The sequence below is a fragment of the Salvelinus namaycush genome, chromosome 18 (assembly GCF_016432855.1).
Source record: "Salvelinus namaycush isolate Seneca chromosome 18, SaNama_1.0, whole genome shotgun sequence".
NCBI classification, from domain to species: domain Eukaryota; kingdom Metazoa; phylum Chordata; class Actinopteri; order Salmoniformes; family Salmonidae; genus Salvelinus; species Salvelinus namaycush.
Genome location: NC_052324.1, coordinates 12,535,904 through 12,556,295, shown reverse-complemented (window position 1 = coordinate 12,556,295; position 20,392 = coordinate 12,535,904). Strand labels below are relative to the sequence as shown.

The following is a 20,392-nucleotide window of genomic DNA, read 5'->3' as shown; positions in this document are numbered from 1 at the left end:
TTATTTGCAAATGGCAGTCAAGCATCGATCATCATGTCACCAGAATAAGACCCTTGATATTTATTAGAAAGGAGCATCAAGATCACCATGCACTTTCACCACCCTGGGTGCCAATCAAATGGCAAGTGCCAATCAAATGGTAGCATAGAGCAAGTGTGGGATGCACGGTTGCTAGGTGGGATTTATTGTGTAGCTATATAATACATGAGCGCAACTTCACAATGCCCCTGCAAACTCAGTCTGAAGAAGTTTCCCAGTCCCTTCATTGAACCTACTCCTGGAAATTGAGCACCGCGAACCTAGGTAACAGTCATTTGTTAATTTCTCTATTTTTCGGGAGTTTGAACCTTGTTAAACTGGGAAACTTAACTTCCCTCTGTATGAATAGCCTACATTCTAAATACAGCTCAGTTACCAAGGAACTTTACCATATGTGTGTGTGGCTGGGCGTAGTAGTGACATTTAATTATTATTTTGATTCATTATTTTTTGTAGCTGATCCTGTCATGTCTTGAAACCCATTGTGAACTAATTGAGCAAAAGTGATGAAACGGTTAAAGTTTTGGGCGAGATCTACATGATTCCTGTTGTAGGTGTGGTCAACACCCGATCTTGCCATACCATTGTGAAATAGATGGGGGCAATTTGTTCTGCAGTGACAAATAAATAATCTGTGCAGCATCATAAACATGAATTAAATCCACTTGTTCTAGACATGTTTAATTTTACTCTATGTAATGATGATTATCCTATGTAAGTGGCAGTGATAGGAAAATAACAAAATGTTTGAACCACATTGAATGAGGTTGTGTTGAGGGGTGAGTCTACTAAAATCTAATTTGACCAAATATGGTGCCCTGGTCTTGTACTGTAGCATATTCTGGAAACAAAGAAAGAGCCTTTCATCTCTCCATTTCACACTCAGAAATGCAAAAGGCCTTGGTGTACAATACAAAGGATGTTATTAATACTGTGGTTATTACTGAATCCCCCTATTCCTCTCTTCAGACCCGTACCACCATGTCCTTCATCGCAGCCTTCTTCAAGCAGATCTTCTATCTGGACCAGCCCGATGACTCGGTAGGGTTCTGTTCCACTTTCTAGAGGGAACGCCTTAAATCTGCTCTTTTTTCCCTTCTTGTGGTATGCATGGGCTCCCGAATGTTGCAGCGGTCTAAGGCACTGCATCTCAGTGCTAGAGGCGTCACTACAGACACCCTTGTTTGAATCCAGGCTGTATCAGAACCGGCCGTGATTGGGAGTCCCATAGGGCAGGGCACAATTGGCCCAGCGACGTCCGGGTTTGGCCGGTGTAGGCCATCATTGTAAATAAGAATTGGTTCTTAACTGACTTGCCTAGTTAAATAAAGGTTTAATACAAAATGTAAAAAATATTTAAATGTGTGGAAAAACTTACCAGGCGGTGTTTGTACATTTGTAGCCGGATAGACAGGACGGGGAGGGAGGACAGAGAAAAGTGATGGCTTTTGAGGATAAAGAAAGAGTCGGAGATACAAAATAATGGTAGTCTTGTGACTCATAGAAGGAATTCAGGAGTAGGAGCCCTTCCCTTCAGAAACTGTTGAAACCCGGGGAAAAACTGCACAATTCCTACTCTTTCCTCCTGTTATCATATTCTCTGTGTGTGCTGTTCCTTCCTTTGCTTCTATACTATTGTTCTGGATTTTGTGAAGGTATTCATTAATTATGGCTGCAGTCCCGTTAACGGGATCGATATGACAACAGCCAGTCGAAGTGCAGGGCGCCAAATTCAAAAAACAGAAATCTCATAATTAAAATTCCTCAGACATTCATGTGTCTTATATCATTTTAAATGTAATCTTGTTGTTAATCCCACCGAAGTGTCCGATTTCAAATAGGCTTTTCAGCGAAAGCACTACAAACGATTATGTTAGGTCACCACAAAACCACAATAACCACAGTCATTTTTTCCAGCTAAAGATAACTTTCACAAAAACCAGAATAGAGATAAAATGAATCACTAACCTTCGATTATTTTCATCAGATGACACTCATAGGACTTCATGTTATTCATGTTATGAGTTTACATTGAGGCGTTAGATTCACTAGTTGCAAAAACATCAAGTGACTTTGCATAGCCACATCGTTTCAACAGAAATACTCATCATAAATATAGATGATAATACAAGTTATACACATGGAATTATAGATATACTGTACCTCTCCTTAATGCAACCGCTGTTTCAGATTTCAAAAAAACTTTGCGGAAAAATAAACCATGCAATAATCTGAGACGGAGCTCAGATGAATAGCCAAATTAGCCGCCATGTTGGACTCAACAGAAACCAGAAAATACATGATAAATGTTTCCTTACCTTTGATGAATTCATCAGAATGCAGTCCTAGGAATCCCAGGTCCACAATAAATGCTTGATTTGTTCGTTAATGTCCGTTATTTATGTCAAATTAGCTACTTTCGAATTGTTTACCAAACACCCTAACCAAAGTCTCAAAGCGCGACCACTTTAACGTGACGAAATGTCCAAACGTTCCGTTACAGTCAGTAGAAACATGTCAAACGATGTACTGAATCAATCTTTAGAATGTTGTTAACATACATCTTGAATAACGTTCCAACTGGAGAATTACATCGACTTCAATTGAGAGATGGAACGGAGCTGCCTCTCACGTGAACGCGCGTGTTGAATGCATGGTCACCTCATGGCAGTGATTACAAATTTCTGTCTCCTTCGACCCCCCTTCACATTAGAGTCATCAGACTTAGTTCTATTGACTGTTGACATCTAGTGGAAGCCGTAGGAAGTGAAAACCCATCCATATCTCTCTGTATTTTCAATGAGAGCTTGGTTGAAAATATGGCACCCCCAGAAAAAATCCAAACAGGAAGTGGAACTTCTCAGGTTTTTGCCTGCCATATGAGTTCTGTTAATCCCACAGACATAATTCAAACAGCTTTAGAAACTTTAGAGTGTTTTCTATCCAATACCAATAATAATATGCATATATTAGTAACTGGGACTGAGGAGCAGGCCGTTTACTCTGGGCACCTTTCATCCACGCTACTCAATACTGCCCCTGCAGCCATAAGAAGTTAATTAACTGCATGGCAGCTAAGTGTTCTCTTTCTCTCTCTCTCTTTCTCAGACCTTACCCAGTCAGGGCACTGTGACTCCTGACCCAAATTTCAATGTCGATGGTGATGTACTCATCTTTGATAAGGCCATCAAGGCCAAGGGTGAGATTGACATACACACACACACACGCATGTTCTCAACAAAGTACACGTGTGTGATACATAGCTACGGGTGAAAGTAGACAGGAGGTCCCCATACCAGGAAACTTTTCTTCTTAAATTTAAAGTATTTTAAAGTATTCATTCTATGGAGTCTCACTGGAGTGTAATATAATATGTACAAAAATGTGTAATTCGATTCTTTCATTTTCATGTTAGTAGAGGAGCAGTATACCCTGTCGCAAACATCCACCCATAATTCATCACTGTTAGTCAGACAAAGGTCCTTTCCCAGATTATTTTCAAAGGAGTAAAGGAGGAGCCCACATTCTCAGATAAGAGCCTATAGATATGGGAGATTTTGCCTTTGATGGACTGTGCTGTTGCAAGAAGGATCTCAACTTCATTGAGCTGAGCTATAAACCTCCCCTTGGAAGTGAATGAGGAAATGACGTGTCTAATTTGAATATGTAATTGATCTTGTCACATTGAATTCACTGCAGAGCCTCTTGAAAGGATTTCAGTGTAGTTGTGTTCTGATGAAACAGGTCTGAAAAGGACCTGATTCCTACATGAAAGTTGGCATCACTCAGGGCTTTTGGCAAGTCTGGGTTGCATACTACCTTGGCTTGCGAAAGTATTCACCCCACTTGGCATTTTTCCTATTTTGTTGCCTTACAACCTGGAATTAAAATATATTTTGGGGGGGTTTGTATCATTTGATTTACACAACATGCCTACCACTTTGATGATGCAAAATATTTTTTATTGTGAAACTAACAAGAAATAAGACAAAACAAAACCAGAAAACTTGAGCGTGCATAACTATTCCCCCCCCCAAAGTCAATATTTTGTAGAGCCACCTTTTGCAGCAATTACAGCTGCAAGTCTCTGGGGGTATGTCTCTATAAGCTTGGCACATCTAGTCACTGGGATTTTTGCCCATTCTTCAAGGCAAAACTGCTCCAGCTCCTTCATGTTGGATGGGTTCCGCTGGTGTACAGCAATCTTTAAGTCATACCACAGATTCTCAATTGGATTGAGGTCTGGGCTTTGACTAGGTCATTCCAAGACATTTAAATGTTTCCCCTTAAACCACTCAAGTGTTGCTTTAGCAGTATGCTTTGTGTCATTGTCATGCTGGAAGGTGAACCTCCGTCCCGGTCTCAAATCTCTTGAAGACTGAAACAGGTTCCCCTCAAGAATTTCCTTGATTTTAGCACCATCCATCATTCCTTCAATTCTTCAATTGAGCATGTGTGTAGTGTTGGACATTGTACCGACACTTTGGGACTTTTTCGATACTAGTTTGGTACTAGAATGTTTGTTACTTTCAGTACTGTCAAATGTGTCTCAAGTTATATACGGATTGAGAGTATCGAGTCTGTCTTGTAATTTGTCTGAAACTTCTCAAGGGGACAGTAGCTAACCAGGCTACTTGCGCATGCAGCTGACACAGTGTGAGCCACTTTTGAGAAGAAAACGAGGGGGAAAGAGAAAATGCTGACAGCATGGCTTCTTATCACAGAAACATCATACCTCCACGCCTGCAGTTTGTTGACAAAGCTGGCTGCAGAAGCAAACTATTGGAAGACTTTGCTTACAGAGCAGATGAGGGCCAGCCTACTGAAACAACTAAGAAAAAGGTGTTACAAAGCAGTGCAGTGCAAGGGAGGTTAAGTTCCAAAACAACATAAAAAAGACTATATTAAACATGACTTTTACATTGTAACGTTAGTCTACTAGCAACTAAATTGGAATAATTTGAGTAACAATGACATGAACATATATTCAGCATGGCATTCATGTGAGCATTGTAATATATGATTACAACCCAAAAGTAATGTGAAAAGCACTCATAACTTGACAGCAATATATTTAGACTACTACAGCCAGCAGCTGGGCGGAGCATTGCACCATGGGAAGTGAAATGCACTCTGGGAATCGTAGTTTGCTGTGTAAAATCCATTATATTTCTATGGTGTGTAGTAGACTATTGCAATATAGAAGCTTTCGAAATGAGCTTCAGTGTTTTTACGTCTTTTTTAAACTAAACTATTAGTTTAGTACATTAATTGATTTCGCTATAATGAATCATAGGCCTTATGAATGTCATTTGACCCAATATTATGGGCCTAGATGAACAAATTAACACTGTGTATCAAAAAATGACTGAGTCACAGATATGCTTTTGCATAAAGAACATTGAAGATATTCTTCTGTTATTTACTTTTTTATTTAATAAGACATTTCATACAGAAGATATTCTATTTGTTATCTTAGTTTCACCATTTATAGTTCAACAGTGCATACATTTTCAAACTTTACTCCACCTTTCTGGTCCTCTGTGGGAATCAAACCCACATCCCTGGTGTAGCAAGTGCTATGCTCTACCAACTGAGCCACATGGTTATCTGTGGTATTGAGTATCGTTTTGGTAGTGAGTATCATTTCGGTATCAAGTATCATGATACTAAACCTGGTATCGGTAAAAAACACGTGTGAACATGTCCGGGTCCGTTTTTTCATTGTTTGTTGCTGGTGAGTAGTCAGGGTTGCCTCACCGTAAGGCCGGGGCCACATGTATTAGTAAAAAAAACGGATGAGGGCTCATGGATTAGGCAACATACGCAACAGTGTTTCTTATTGAACAAGTCCCTCCATCTTGTGATGCAGGTGTGGATGAGAACACCATCATTGATGTGCTGGTGAGGAGAAGCAACGCCCAGAGACAGCAGATCAAAGCTACCTATGAAAACGCTAAAGGCAAGGTAAGATGTGACACACGCACACTTACCAACACACTAGTTGTGTTTGGTTTAGCATGTGCGGCTGGCGGCGGGTGGGTGGAGTTTGCACTTTAGGACCGATGTAATGATGCAAAACGTGCAAACTCCAGCCTAAAACACACACACACACACACACACACACACACACACACACACACACACACACACACACACACACACACACACACACACACACACACACACACACACACACACACACACACACACACACACACACACTTGTGTATGACTGTGGAAGAGTGTCACCCCTCTCTCTGCAGCCTCTGGAGACTGCCCTGAAGTCGGCCCTAAAGGGAGACCTGGAGGATGTGGTTCTGGCTCTGCTCAAGACGCCAGCCCAATATGACGCCCAACAGCTCAAACTGGCAATGACGGTAAACATGCACGCAGCTAGTCACTCACTATAACTCAGAATAGAGGCAAAAAGGTGTGTTTCAGTGTGTTTTGTTGCGTTTGGGGCATAATTAACACTGCCCTGCACTTTCTGTTTATCTGATCCTGGACTCTCAGCTTTACGACTGATGTGACCTGACCCTTTTGTCCTTGTTGACTGTTCACACCATCCCCTCTCGCCTTCTCTCTCTCTCAGGGATTGAACACAGATGAGGATACTCTGGTTGAGATTCTGGCCTCCAGGACCAATAAGGAGATCAGAGAGATAAAGAAAGTCTATAAGGGAGGTGTGTCTGCAATATGTAAATATGTCTATGTAAATGTCCTGTATGTGATATTTACAACGAACCAATAATCATGGCATTTTCATTGCTAGAAAACAAAAAGGAGCTAGAGGATGACATCAAATCTGACACAGGCGCAGACTTCAGGAATGCTCTGCTCTCGCTCTGCAAGGTGTGTTTATTTACAGTTTGTTTAAACATGTTTAAAGATACATAGTTTGGCACAATTAACATCACTCCCCCTCTCTCTCACTCGCATACTGTAGGCTACTAGGAATGAGGACACCATGGTGAACCAGGAACTTGCTGACAGTGATGCCAGGGTATGGAAGAGAGGAAGAGAGTGAATGTGTGTCAGAATCAAGGTTGGGCACCGCAAAGAGTCAGTGTGTAATGCGAACCCTGTGTGATGCCCGTGCCTACTGTATCTGTCTATAGGCCCTGTATGAGGCTGGAGAGAAGAGGAAGGGAACAGACTGCTCTGTCTTCATAGACATTCTGACCTCCAGAAGTGCTGCTCAGCTCCGCCAAAGTGAATATATACACACACAGCATATGTATACACACATTTGGTAAATAAGACATTGGCCAATAAGCTTACACTATTACTTTTCCCACCTGTTCATTATGTCGTAGCCCTATAGTGTGCTTTGTTTTTGTCATCAGTTAGACCAGGGGTGTCAAACATACGGCCCACGAACACATTCAATCCGGCCTGCAGGTGCTTTGGGGGGGGGGGGGGGGGGGGGTTATTTTATATATTTAGTCAACATTTTAAATGACTGAAACCAAGTCGAAACTGTGTACAAATGATAATGGACCTACATTCATAGTCCCTTCACTCTGTCCAGCTTACTAACAGTCATCGAAACAAAAGTATAACAGTCAGGGAGCATCGTAAATTCTAAACGTGATAGATAGGACCATATTTTTGGGGACTGCGAGGACATGTATTCAATTTGAAGACCGCACTTTTTTTGTCACCCTTCTGTTGATGAAGTCGGGCGAAGCAACATTTGTCCAGAATTTATTTTAGACATTTCATACATTTTTTCACTGCAAATACCTGAGTGTGGACCTTCTTTTTTAATCATAGAATGTAACTTTTGGTCAACGCACCACAAATACTAGAATCTAGATGTGTGTGGGGGCTTTTTCCTTTTTCATACACTGCATGTGCAAACACACATGATTGATACTGTATAATCATTTCAAGTACATAATCCTTTCCCACTCTCTCTTTCTCTCAGCGTTTGAGAGGTACTCCAAGTACAGTAAGGTGGATGTGGCAAAGGCTATTGACCTGGAACTGAATGGAGACATTGAGAACTGTCTGACTGCCATAGGTGAGAGAGCACAGCCAGGACCAAGCTTAGTAATGTTCCACAAACGTTCCAATGTCCTCAAATAATCTGTGCATCACCCTCAATCCATGTCTTCTGCTTTATCACACCCTTCACTAGGCCTTAGTCCTGTAACGTTACACCATGAGCTCCATTTTCTTCATTCAAATAAGGCCACACTGTGAGCAAAATAACATTAGTCTCTCGAGACTAAAATAATCATCACTTTTTTTTTAAATAGATTAGATGGCACATTATCCAAGGCATATTCATATTATCCAATTACTGATTGCAAATGCCTGTTTATCATTTCATGGCCATTCTGTTTTGTGTGAGGACAATGGAGCACTATGTCTGATTTAAGAAAATACCATAGTACCAGCTGGCAAGTTTCTTATCTGACATTTTCAACCTCTCCCTGACCCAGTCTGTAATACCTACATGTTTCAAGCAGACCAACATAGTCCCTCTGCCCAAGAACACCAAGGTAACCTGTCTAAATGGCATCTGTAGCCATGAAATGCTTTGCAAGGCTGGTCATGGCTCACATCAACACCATCATCCCAGACACCCCGGACCCACTACAATCCTCATACCCCCCCAACAGATCCACAGATGACTCAATCTCTACTGCTCTCCACACTGCCCTCTCCCATCTGGACAAGAGGAATACCTATGTGAGAATGCTGTTCAGCAGCTACAGCTCAGCGTTTAACACCATAGTGCCCTCCAAGCTCATCACTAAGCTCAGGACCCTGGATCCTGAACTTCCGGACCGGCCGCCTCCAGGTGGAGAGGGTAGGCAGCAACACACCTTCATCGCGGGGGAATGCATAGTTCCCTCATGTACTCCCTGTTCACCCACGACTACATGACCGCACACGAATCCAACACCATCATTAACTTTGCAGACTTTACGACGTTGGTAGGCCCGATAATCTACATGAAGAAACAGCCTATAGGGAGGAGGTCAGGGACCTGGCAGTGTGGTGCCAGAACAACAACCTCTCCCTTAACATCAGCAAGACAAAGGAACTGATCGTGGACTACAGGAAATGGAGGACCGAGCACGCCCCCATCTAAATCAACAGGGCTGTAGTGGAGCAGGTCGAGAGCTTCAATTCCTCAGTGTCCACATCACTAAGGAATTAATATGGTCCACACAGACGAACACAATCGTGAAGAAGGCACGACAACACCTCTTCCCCCTCACGAGGCTGAAAAGATTTGGCATGGGCCCTCAGATCCTCAAAAAGTTATACAGCTGCACCATATCTTGGCTGACTGCATCACCACTTGGTATGTCAACTGCTTGGCATCCGACCGCAAGGCGCTACAAAGAGTATTGCGTACGGCCCAGTACATCACTGGGGCCGAGGTCCCTGCCATCCAGGACCTCTTTACAAAGAGTTGTCAGAGGAAGGCTCTACAAATTGTCAAAGACTTCAGACATCCAAGTCATAGACTGTTCTCTCTGCTACCACACGGAAAGTGGTACCAATGCGCCAAGTCTGGAATCAACAGGATCCTCTACAGCTTCTACCCCTAAGCCATAAAACTGCTAAATAGTTAACCAAATAGCTACCCGGACTATCTGCATTGACCCTTTTTGCACTAACTCTCTTGACTCATCACATACACTGCTACTGTTTATTACCTATCCTGTTGCCTATATGTACATATTTACCTCGACTACCTAGTACCCCTGCACATCGACTTGGTATTGGTACCCCGTGTATATAGCCAAGTTATTGTTACTCATTATGTATTTATTCCTTGTTTTTTAAATAAAATTTGTATCTCTGTGTTATTGGGAAGGGCCGTAAGTAAGCATTTCACTATTAGTCTTCACCTGCTGTTTACAAAGCATGTGACAAATAACATTTGATTAAATCCCCTCTTCCATACCCCCCCCCCACACACACACACATACACTTTGAGACAGCATTGGAGAATGCCCCTTGTCGATGCTGTCACCTGACTGTTTTTCCTTTCTGTCTTTCAGTGAAGTGTGCTGGAAGCAAGCCGGCTTTCTTTGCTGAGAAGCTCAACTTGGCAATGAAGGTAAACATTGTTACATGTTATGTACCAGATGAGAGGTTGCCCTGGGTCCTGATCATTAGGGTACGCAACAAAGATATTTAAAAAACGAAAATGTGCATTTCTTGTTGGACAAATCCTGGTAGTTCGTCCCTGTTTCAGTCCATTTTCTACTTAATGAATACGACCCTGTTTTAAGATGTGACAATCTACACAAGAACACTGGTTATGCACATACTGTACAAGACGGCACAAACAGATCTGGATTCAGGCTAAGGAGCTTCCACTATCTGGTTGTAAATCTTCATTTTGTGTGTCTGTGCCATACCCCAGGGTAAAGGAACCAGGACCAATATTCTGACCCGGGTCATGGTGAGCAGGTCTGAAGTAGACCTGGCCCGGATTAGACAGGAGTACAAGAAGACGTTTGGGAAAACCCTCTCGCAGGAAATTCTGGTGAGCAAACATCTCCACTGCCAAAGTGGCAATAAAAGACAAGGGACTGTTTTCCCAGATTAAGCATAGTACTGGAATAAAAATCAAATTAAACAGATCCTCCATTGAGAATATGTTTTAAATCCAGGACTAGACTTAATCGAGGTCCGGGAAACCGACCCACCAAGTACATGCATCACATTGTATAATGTATTCCGATTTCTGGGTCTAATCTGAGTTTAGATAGACTCACCATTTGTTAAATGGGGAAATATGGCATCTGAAAATAATTTTCTAAATAAAATGTTATATAATGGTGTGACATGTCTAAACATGATGGACCTTTATATTTTGTAGAGTAACTCTGCGCTCTGTCTCTTACCTCCTTAGGATGACACCAACGGAGACTATGAGAAGATCCTACTGGCCCTGTGTGGAAGTGACAACTAACTTTCTCTCAGATCTCACCTGGAGCCAATTACCACAGTGCATGAGTGCCAATAGAGAATAATGTGCATGATTAAATGTTCTCCTCCCAAATGCAAAATATTATGGTTCATGACAACTATCTGAAATGGCAGTTATGATGTATTTTCTCTACCTGCTAACAGCAATGAGCGCAGTAAACATGGTAAGCAGCATTGACATATATTTAGCCTAGCTTCAGCAGACTTGAGGATCTATAGTGCAATATACCAGACACCATTTGTGTGGCAAGAATATGCAGTGGCATTGTGCCCTGGATAACTGGTCCTTCGTGCAAATAAAGCGTTTTATGTTGCTTCAAATTGTCTTTATTGATCTGTGTGTATATTTTTTATTCTATCCAACATTGCATATAGCCTATGAGGTCTAATTTGAGAATGACCCACCAACAATGAACCCCTTAAAGACCATGTCATGAAATATATTCATAACATTGTAAAACACAGACAGACTTGGTATGTGTAATTAATACAAATGAAGGATCTCGCCCTAGATTTTAAATGGACTTTATTGTATTAAATCTACAGTAGCTAGACGGGATTTGGAAGGATGGTCACGTGAGACTACAGCTATGCTACATATGAGGCAGAGGAGGCTGGTGGGAGGAGCTATTGGAGGATGGGCTCATTGTTATGGCTGTAATAGAATAAAGGAAATGGTATCAAATACATCAAACATATGGAAACCACATGTTTGACTTCGTTCCATTCATTCCATTCCAACCATTACAATGAGCCTGTCCTCATATAGCTCCTCCCACCAGCCTCTAAAGTAAGGCATTTTTTGGAAGAATACAGAGAACGTGAACAAACAACTGACTTCTAAATCTTATAGAAGGCAGGCCTAATTTAAATTTCAACAAAACTTGTCTGTCGGGCCGTCGCGCTCACCTTGGTCATTATGAAGTGCTTCAAAAGGCTGATCATGGCACACATCAAGGCCAGTATGCCAGGCACACTGGTCCCACTCCAATTTGCCTATTGCTCCAACAGATCCACGGAAGATGCCATTTACATCGCTATTCACACGGCCATAGGTACATCACTGGGACCACACTCCCACCAATCCAGTACATCTACTCGAAGCAGTGCCTGAGGAAGGCACACAGCATCATCAAGGACCCCACACACGAGCTGTTCTTTCCCTTACCTTTGGGCAGACGGTATCGGAGCATGAGGTCTGATACCAACAGACTCAGAGACAGTTTCTATACAAGCCATCAGACGGCTGAACACTTGAACTGGACTGACCTCCTGCTCTGATTCTCCACACCTTAGCACACATTCACTCACTCATGCACACACCCACCCACACAGACATACACATACACATACACACATACATTCATGCTACACACACATCACAACTGCTGCTACCCAGTAGTGTAAACTACTTAAGTAAAAGTACTTTAAAGTACTTCTTAAGTAGTTTTTGGGGGTATCTGCACTTAACTTTACTATTTATATTTTTGACTACTTTTACTTCACTACATTCGTTAAGAAAATATTGTACTTTTTACTCCATACATTTTCCCTGACACCAAAAAGTATTCCTTTCATCTCAGTGCTAGAGGCGCCACTACAGACCCTCGTTCGATTCCAGGCTGTATCACAACCGGCCGTGATTGGGAGTCCCTTACCGCGGCGCACAATTAGCCCAGCCTCGTCCAGGTTAGGGTTTGGCCGGGGTAGGCCGTCATTGTAAATAAGAATTTGTTCTTAACTGACTTGCCTAGTTAAATAAAATAAATAAATAAATAAAAATGCTTAGCAGCACAGGAAAATGGTCCAATTCATGCACTTATCAACAGAACACTTGACCCTGGTCATCCCTACTGCCTCTGATCTGGCGGACTCATTAAACACACATGCTTCATTTGTAAATGATGTCTAAATGTCTAACCCTGCCTAACCATAAATAAATAATAAAATTTAAAAAATGGTGCCGTCTGGTTTGCTTCATATAAGGATTTTGAAATTATTTATACTTTTACTTTTGATACTTAAGTCTTTAAAACCAAATACTTTTAGACTTCTACTCAAGTAGTATTTTATTGGGTGACTTTCACTTTTACTTGAGTCGTTTTCTATTATGGTATCTTTACTTTTACTCAAGTATGAGAATTGGGTACTTTGTCCACCACTTGCCACCCATCCCCCCTTCCCCAATACAAGTGTAAAGACTGGACCATAAATTGTGCCTTCCTGTATTATACCTATGCTAAAATGTATTGTACTATTCTACAGCCATTTACTATCTTCGTATTCTTATCTTTTATTATTTATTATTGTTGTTGCATTGTCAAGAAGGAACCTGCAAGTAAGCATTTCGTTGGACGATGGACAGTATACCATGGATATCCCGTACATACAACTAATGAAACTTGAAACTATATCAGTACACTCATAAAACAACCTAAGCATTATATAACTTCTATTCGATAAAATAAGCCTCACGTATCAAAATAGCAATTAAGTTTTATCTTGACTAAATCTTATTGTCCCCAATAAAAAAAAAACTTCTCACTTGGCCTGCTTAATGCTTATTTTCATGCAGACAGATTTTGGGCGGAGTAGACACTCTCGCATTGCCTTTTTCTCTCTGGTCGTTCGCAAACGTCACTTTTGGAAAGGATGTTTTTGGTGAAAGTTGGAAACTGGAGGAGTAGGCTATTAGACTGAATGAGTCAGGGTATGTGTGGTAGTTTAACCAAACCACAGGAGTGTTCATGGAGAAGAACCTCACCAGCAAGGGTTATAATTTTTCATCATGCGTAAATGGGTATGGGGTTAAATGTGACCCCTGTCTGAATAAAACGTTCTGGAATGAAACGGAAGTAGCTAAGCTAAATAATTGCAGCACTACCTGCCAAGTTTTGAGCAAATCGATCTCCAAAGTAGTGCAAATTAATGTGACTGACCCCTCCACATTTAAATATGGTAGTTTCCATGGCTGTATTACTCCTGACAGGATGTATTAAGAAATTGTGCACACACTCCGTTAAGACGGTGTTCAATATACAGTTGAAGTCGGAAGTTTACATACACCTTAGCCAAATACACTTAAACTCAGTTTTTCACAATTCCTGACATTTAATCGTTGTAAAAATTCCCTGTCTTTAAGTCAGTTAGGATCACCACTTAATTTTAAGAATGTGAAATGTCAGAATAATAGTAGAGAGAATGATTTATTTCAGCTTTTATTTCTTTCATCACATTCCCAGTGGGTCAGAAGTTTACATACACTCAATTAGTATTTGGTAGCATTGCCTTTAAATTTTTTAACTTGGGTCAAACGTTTCAGGTTGCCTTCCACAAGATTCCCACAATAAGTTGGGTGAGTCGACTTTTGTTTTGAGTCGACTTCGCTGTCGGCCAGAGTTGGGCACCTGGCTCACACCCAGGTGGCAGCACAGTTCCAAGACGTTTAAGGCATTAAGGGAACTCCCCCCCCAATTGTACAAAATAACATGGCAAGTTATTTGCACCGGGCGCAGCATATACACGATGGACAAATACACTATTTCTGGCGGTGTTTCATCCAAAGTTGATGGCAAATGCCATCTTGCAAATGAGCTGTGTAACACTCCAAAAATCCTATAGTGGGCGACTGCGTTCTATCCTAATTTTTCATAGGCTTATTGTAACGCAAGTCAAGACCCAAGAGTAAAATTTTGAAATTTTTAAAGTTTTGGCAAAAACTTATCACCCCCTTAAAAAAGTGCTTTCTGGACCGTTTTTCGAAATTCTTTCGAGTTTTATGTCAATTACACATGTGTAAGAACTGTATGAAAATACTTTTGTCAAATTTTATTAACATAATTTTTTTTGAAATTTTATTTGAACTTGTTTTGTGCATTTGTTTTGTGCATTTGGAATGTGATTTCATAGGAAGTCAAAAGTCAAAAGTCAAAAATGTCAAAAATTTGGAAAAAACGTATCACCCCCATTAAAAAAGTGCTTTCTGGACCGTTTTTCGAAATTATTTTGATTTTTTGGGGAATTACACATGTATAAGAACTGTATGAAAATACTTTAGTCACATTTTAATATCATAATTTTTTATAAATGTTTATTTGTACTTAAGGAATATGTTTTGTGCATTTGGAATGTGATTTCATAGGAAGTCAAAAGTCAAAAGTCAAAAATGTCAAAAATTTGGAAAAAACGTATAACCCCCTTTAAAAAAGTGCTTTCTGGACCGTTTTTTTAAATTCTTTCGATTTTTAGGTCAATTACACATGTATAAGAACTGTATGAAAATACTTTAGTCACATTTTATTATCATAATTTTTTATAAATGTTTACTTGTACTTAAGGAATATGTTTTGTGCATTTGGAATGTGATTTCATAGGAAGTCAAAAGTCAAAAGTCAAAAATGTCAAAAATTTGGAAAAAACGTATAACCCCCTTTAAAAAAGTGCTTTCTGGACCGTTTTTTGAAATTCTTTCGATTTTTAGGTCAATTACACATGTATAAGAACTGTATGAAAATACTTTAGTCACATTTTAATATCATCATTTTTTATAAATGTTTATTTGTACTTAAGGAATATGTTTTGTGCATTTGGAATGTGATTTCATAGGAGGTCAAAAGTCAAAAGTCAAAAATGTCAAAAACTTTGAAAAAACGTATAACCCCCTTTAAAAAAGTGCTTTCTGGACCGTTTTTTGAAATTCTTTCGATTTTTAGGTCAATTACACATGTATAAGAACTGTATGAAAATACTTTAGTCACATTTTATTATCATAATTTTTTATAAATGTTTACTTGTACTTAAGGAATATGTTTTGTGCATTTGGAATGTGATTTCATAGGAAGTCAAAAGTCAAAAGTCAAAAATGTCAAAAATTTGGAAAAAACGTATAACCCCCTTTAAAAAAGTGCTTTCTGGACCGTTTTTTGAAATTCTTTCGATTTTTAGGTCAATTACACATGTATAAGAACTGTATGAAAATACTTTAGTCACATTTTATTATCATAATTTTTTATAAATGTTTACTTGTACTTAAGGAATATGTTTTGTGCATTTGGAATGTGATTTCATAGGAAGTCAAAAGTCAAAAGTCAAAAATGTCAAAAATTTGGAAAAAACGTATAACCCCCTTTAAGAAAGTGCTTTCTGGACCGTGTTTTGAAATTCTTTCGATTTTTAGGTCAATTACACATGTATAAGAACTGTATGAAAATACTTTAGTCACATTTTAATATCATAATTTTTTATAAATGTTTATTTGTACTTAAGGAATATGTTTTGTGCATTTGCAATCTGATTTAATATGAAGTCAAAAATGTGAATAAATTAGAAAAAACTTATCAACCCCTTTAAAAAAGTGCTTTTTGGATTTCATAGTCGAAAATAACATTTTGTTTTTAAAAGGCCAAAATGAAGCATTTAAAACCATTTTGAAAAATGACGCCTGGTAACCCAAAACATGAAACATAGAATATTTTTTGACTTTTTTTGGAAACCTCCATAAATCACTCAGGCCAGCACACATTGAATTTTGGCCGTAGAATAGTGCTCCCAGAGCGGGTATGGAAGTTTGGATGCCCCCTAAAAGGCACCTGGTAACCCCAAAAAAATACCAGGTGCACGAAAAGTTTGGACTTAGAATATTTTTAGAGTTTTTTGGAAAAACTCCATAAATCACTCAGGCCATTGACTCGAGAAGAAAAAACATAAAATATTTTCCAGAAAAAAAAACAATATTTTTTTACTTTTTTTGAAAACCTCCATAAATCACTCAGGCCAGCACCCATTGATTTTTGCCCGTAGTATAGTGCTCCCAGAGCGTGTATGGAAGTCTGGATCCCCCCTAAAAGCATTTAAGGCTCTGTGTGTCTTTAAGCACCATACTTTTTCATTCCATCCTTGCTGTGTGTGTCTGTGTGTGTGTGTGAGCTTTTCTTTGACATCTGTTTAGAGAAATGACTGATTTACACTTCATGAGGGTTGCCTAATCACACACTTAAAGTTTTGGAAAGATCTGACTTTTTTAACCCTTTGAAACAGCACCTATGACCCCATTTTAAGGCACTTCCGGTTGGCACAGGAAGCTATAAGTAAATACCTATCCTGATCGGGTTATGCTTTTACAGAATCCTGAGTCTTAAGTCTATACGTTAAGAACTGACTGATTTACACAGGGTTGAATGCACTATATATCACAAACTGCTGGTTGGGTATGGCAAAACACTTTTAGGGTGATTTTATCACTTCCGGTTGCTCCAGGAAGCTTAGAATCAACACAGGTAGACCTCATAGTGGCTTGATGGATTGTCATTGAAGACAGGTTCATAAGACATTCATAACCCACATAGGGTTTATTTAAAGAATGCACGTTACATTTGCATATGATTCAACAGTGAAAAACATCACATCATATTGCAAACATAACACACACTGTTGAATCATATTGCAAACATAACACACACTGTTACGTTTGCAATATGATGTGTTGAATCATATTGCAAACATAACACACACTGTTACGTTTGCAATATGATGTGTTGAATCATATTGCAAACATAACACACACTGTTACGTTTGCAATATGATGTGTTGAATCATAATGCAAATGTAACGTGCATTATTTAAATACTTTAGAAATACAAAAAACTCACCAACAGTGAGTTTGGTGTCAGATGGTATCAGTTTGGTGTCTGAATATATCTAATTGACTGATGGAGACCGACTTGCTAGTTGACTTTTTGTGCATTTGCAATATGTTTCAACAGGGGGGTACCATCACAAAAAGCGACATGATGAAATTTAACACAACGAGCGATGGAGAGGAACCACTATCACTGCCCGGCCATCCTGAGGTCATCAGGCCGTTCACTTTTGCATTTCTAAAGTATTTAAGATAATGCACGTTACATTTGCAATATGATTCAACAGTGAAAAACATCACATCATATTGCAAATGTAACGTGCATTTGCAATGTGCTTCAACAGTGAAAAACATCACATCATATTGCAAATGTAACGTGCATTCTCTTAAATACTTTAGAAATGCAAAAGTGAACGGAATGCAAAATTTGTTATTTTTATAAAACGGAAACCGAAAGTCCGAGACGTTTTTTTCGGTGACTTCCCGAAAGATCTCTCCCCCGCCTCCGGCCCGACGCCGTCCGCGGTTTTTAGAAACGTCGCCGGACGTCAGGTAAGGGACCGTACAATTGCAATGGGACTTTCTTCACCGACCATACGGCTCCCGTCTCAGATGTCCCTTAAGGTATGTTATGGTCATAGAATTTGGGATTAAGGTTGGACAGAAAAATGACCACGGTCACCTTAATAACCGTTTGAAAAGCAAAAAAACGTATTTGCTGCACATGTTCTGCTTTCCTTTGCTCCTGACTGCATGTGCTGCCATATAAATATAATCAATAGAACATGGATCCCTATTCAAGTTAATGATGGCATAATGGGTGGACTGGCGGCCATTGCGAGTGTACCCATAGGAGCAAAGCAGGAACTAAAATATGTGCTAAAATATGTGCTGTAATTTGTTAACATCATTTGAATTACCATTCTACATTACCATGGAAGCTATTGCATCACAATACCAGTGGCGACAAGCGTCTTCTGTCTGCAGCAAACATGTTGCCAGAGTAACAATTTCAGTTGAACTATTTGAATGAACATTCCAAAATGTTTCGGTGAAACATCAAACAGCTATTTTTTGTAAGGATTACGGTGGCTTTTTAGCGACAATATTCAAACTGAAAACAATTGATCTATTCCTACTAAATATAGTAGAAAGTCTACATGGCCACTTGATTATTTTTAGCGGCAGTTTAGACCCGAAACAGACACTTACGTTCACCGCACACTATCTTCTCAAACTATTAGCAAACGTTAGTGAATGGTCGCGGCTAACACAAAACAAATGGAATATGTTTGCTAACGTTAGCCAAAGTTTGCAAAATTTGCCTTGTTGAACCCACCACAGGTAGCCATTTTGAGTGCACTCATGAGTTTACCAGTCAAATTGCCAGGGTTAGAGGTTCCAAGCCCGTTGACCAGAGACCAGAGAGAGAGAGACACAGCTGCTTGTGAGCTCCCACATTTTTCAGCATGTTTTTACAAAAAGATAGATTTGAAGTTAGATTACCTTGGATTTTTCGGCAGGGATATGAACAGGATGCTACCCTCCACAGTATAACCTTCCCTCCAGATCAAAACTCCAAATCTACAACCTGATTTTGGACAAAATTACCTGGAAGGATTCCTACTTCCAAGGATTCCTATTTCCAAGCTGTACAGCTCTAATAAACAAACAGCAGAGACCATCCAACCTGTAACTGACTGAGTAATGTTTAGTCTGATGCTATTTTGAAAGCCAAGAAGAAAATAAATAAATAAAGTACATCACAATGATATATTTTACTTTATGGGGACTGAATGCCAAGCTTGCTAGGACAGAACAGATACAATTTAACCAGGAAGGGCTCATTGACATTTGAAATCTCTTTTTCAAAAGCGTCCTGGCCAAGATATGCAGCACCAAGTCATTACACAATTACAGACAGACAACATGAAAAACTACAGGTAATCTAGTAAAAAAAACATAGAATTCACAAAGGTATAACAACATCACAAAATAAAATATTGACAGGTCAGGGAATCAGCCACAAAATCCTTCATCAATGATTTAAAAACACCAATCGGGACAAGTTCTTCCAGTTTAAAAGTATTTTGTAAGGCGTTCCGAGCTGATGGCGCAGAGTACATAAAAGCCCTTTTACCAAATTCAGTTCGGACATTTGGAACAGTTAGCAAGATAAAGTCCTGCGAACGAAGAGTACCCACCACATTTCTGAACAATAAAAATGCCCAAATAAAATGGTAGTAAACCCAAAATGGCTTTTTAAATAAAAGTATACCAGTGACAGCCTAGAGAAGGCCAGCCAACCCTTGTATATAAAGTGCAGTGGTGCGTAAGGGTTTTGCAGTTTAAAATAAATCTCATATCTCCATGGTAAAGGGTGTCAATTGATCTCAAACACTGAGCGGAAGCGTTCATATATAAAATATCTCCATAGTCTAGTAAAAACATTTTTTTAGCTGATACTAGCCTCTTTCTGGCTTCAAAAGAAAAACAACTTCAGCTTCAATTTTTTTGTAAGTTGTTGAATATGCAGTTTAAAAGAGAGGCTGTCATCAATTAAAATTCCAAGATATTTATATGAGGTTACAATCTCATTGCCCTGACAGATAGTAATAGGTGAAAGGTTCAGAGGTCTCTTTCTTGCTTTAGAAAACACCATTAGTTTAGTTTGTCAGTATTGAGGATAAGCTTCAATTGACACAAGGTATGTTGAACAGCAGTTTGCAAGTTCTGTAAAGCTTTTGT

At 39.6% G+C, this 20,392-nt stretch overlaps 1 protein-coding gene across 1 annotated transcript; it reads left to right on the top strand.

The window, feature by feature from the left end:
* Nucleotides 1-229: 229 nt before the first annotated feature.
* Nucleotides 230-11,328, top strand: LOC120062685 (annexin A1-like). Its single transcript, XM_039012739.1, has 13 exons — nucleotides 230-303; nucleotides 1,009-1,080; nucleotides 3,148-3,238; nucleotides 5,912-6,006; nucleotides 6,306-6,419; nucleotides 6,635-6,725; nucleotides 6,815-6,894; nucleotides 6,989-7,045; nucleotides 7,161-7,254; nucleotides 7,973-8,068; nucleotides 10,071-10,129; nucleotides 10,439-10,561; nucleotides 10,931-11,328. Exons 2-13 carry the CDS (start codon nucleotides 1,021-1,023, stop codon nucleotides 10,988-10,990), a joined length of 1,020 nt encoding a protein of 339 aa, XP_038868667.1. The 5' UTR covers nucleotides 230-303; nucleotides 1,009-1,020; the 3' UTR covers nucleotides 10,991-11,328.
* The last annotated feature ends 9,064 nt before the right edge of the window (nucleotides 11,329-20,392 follow it).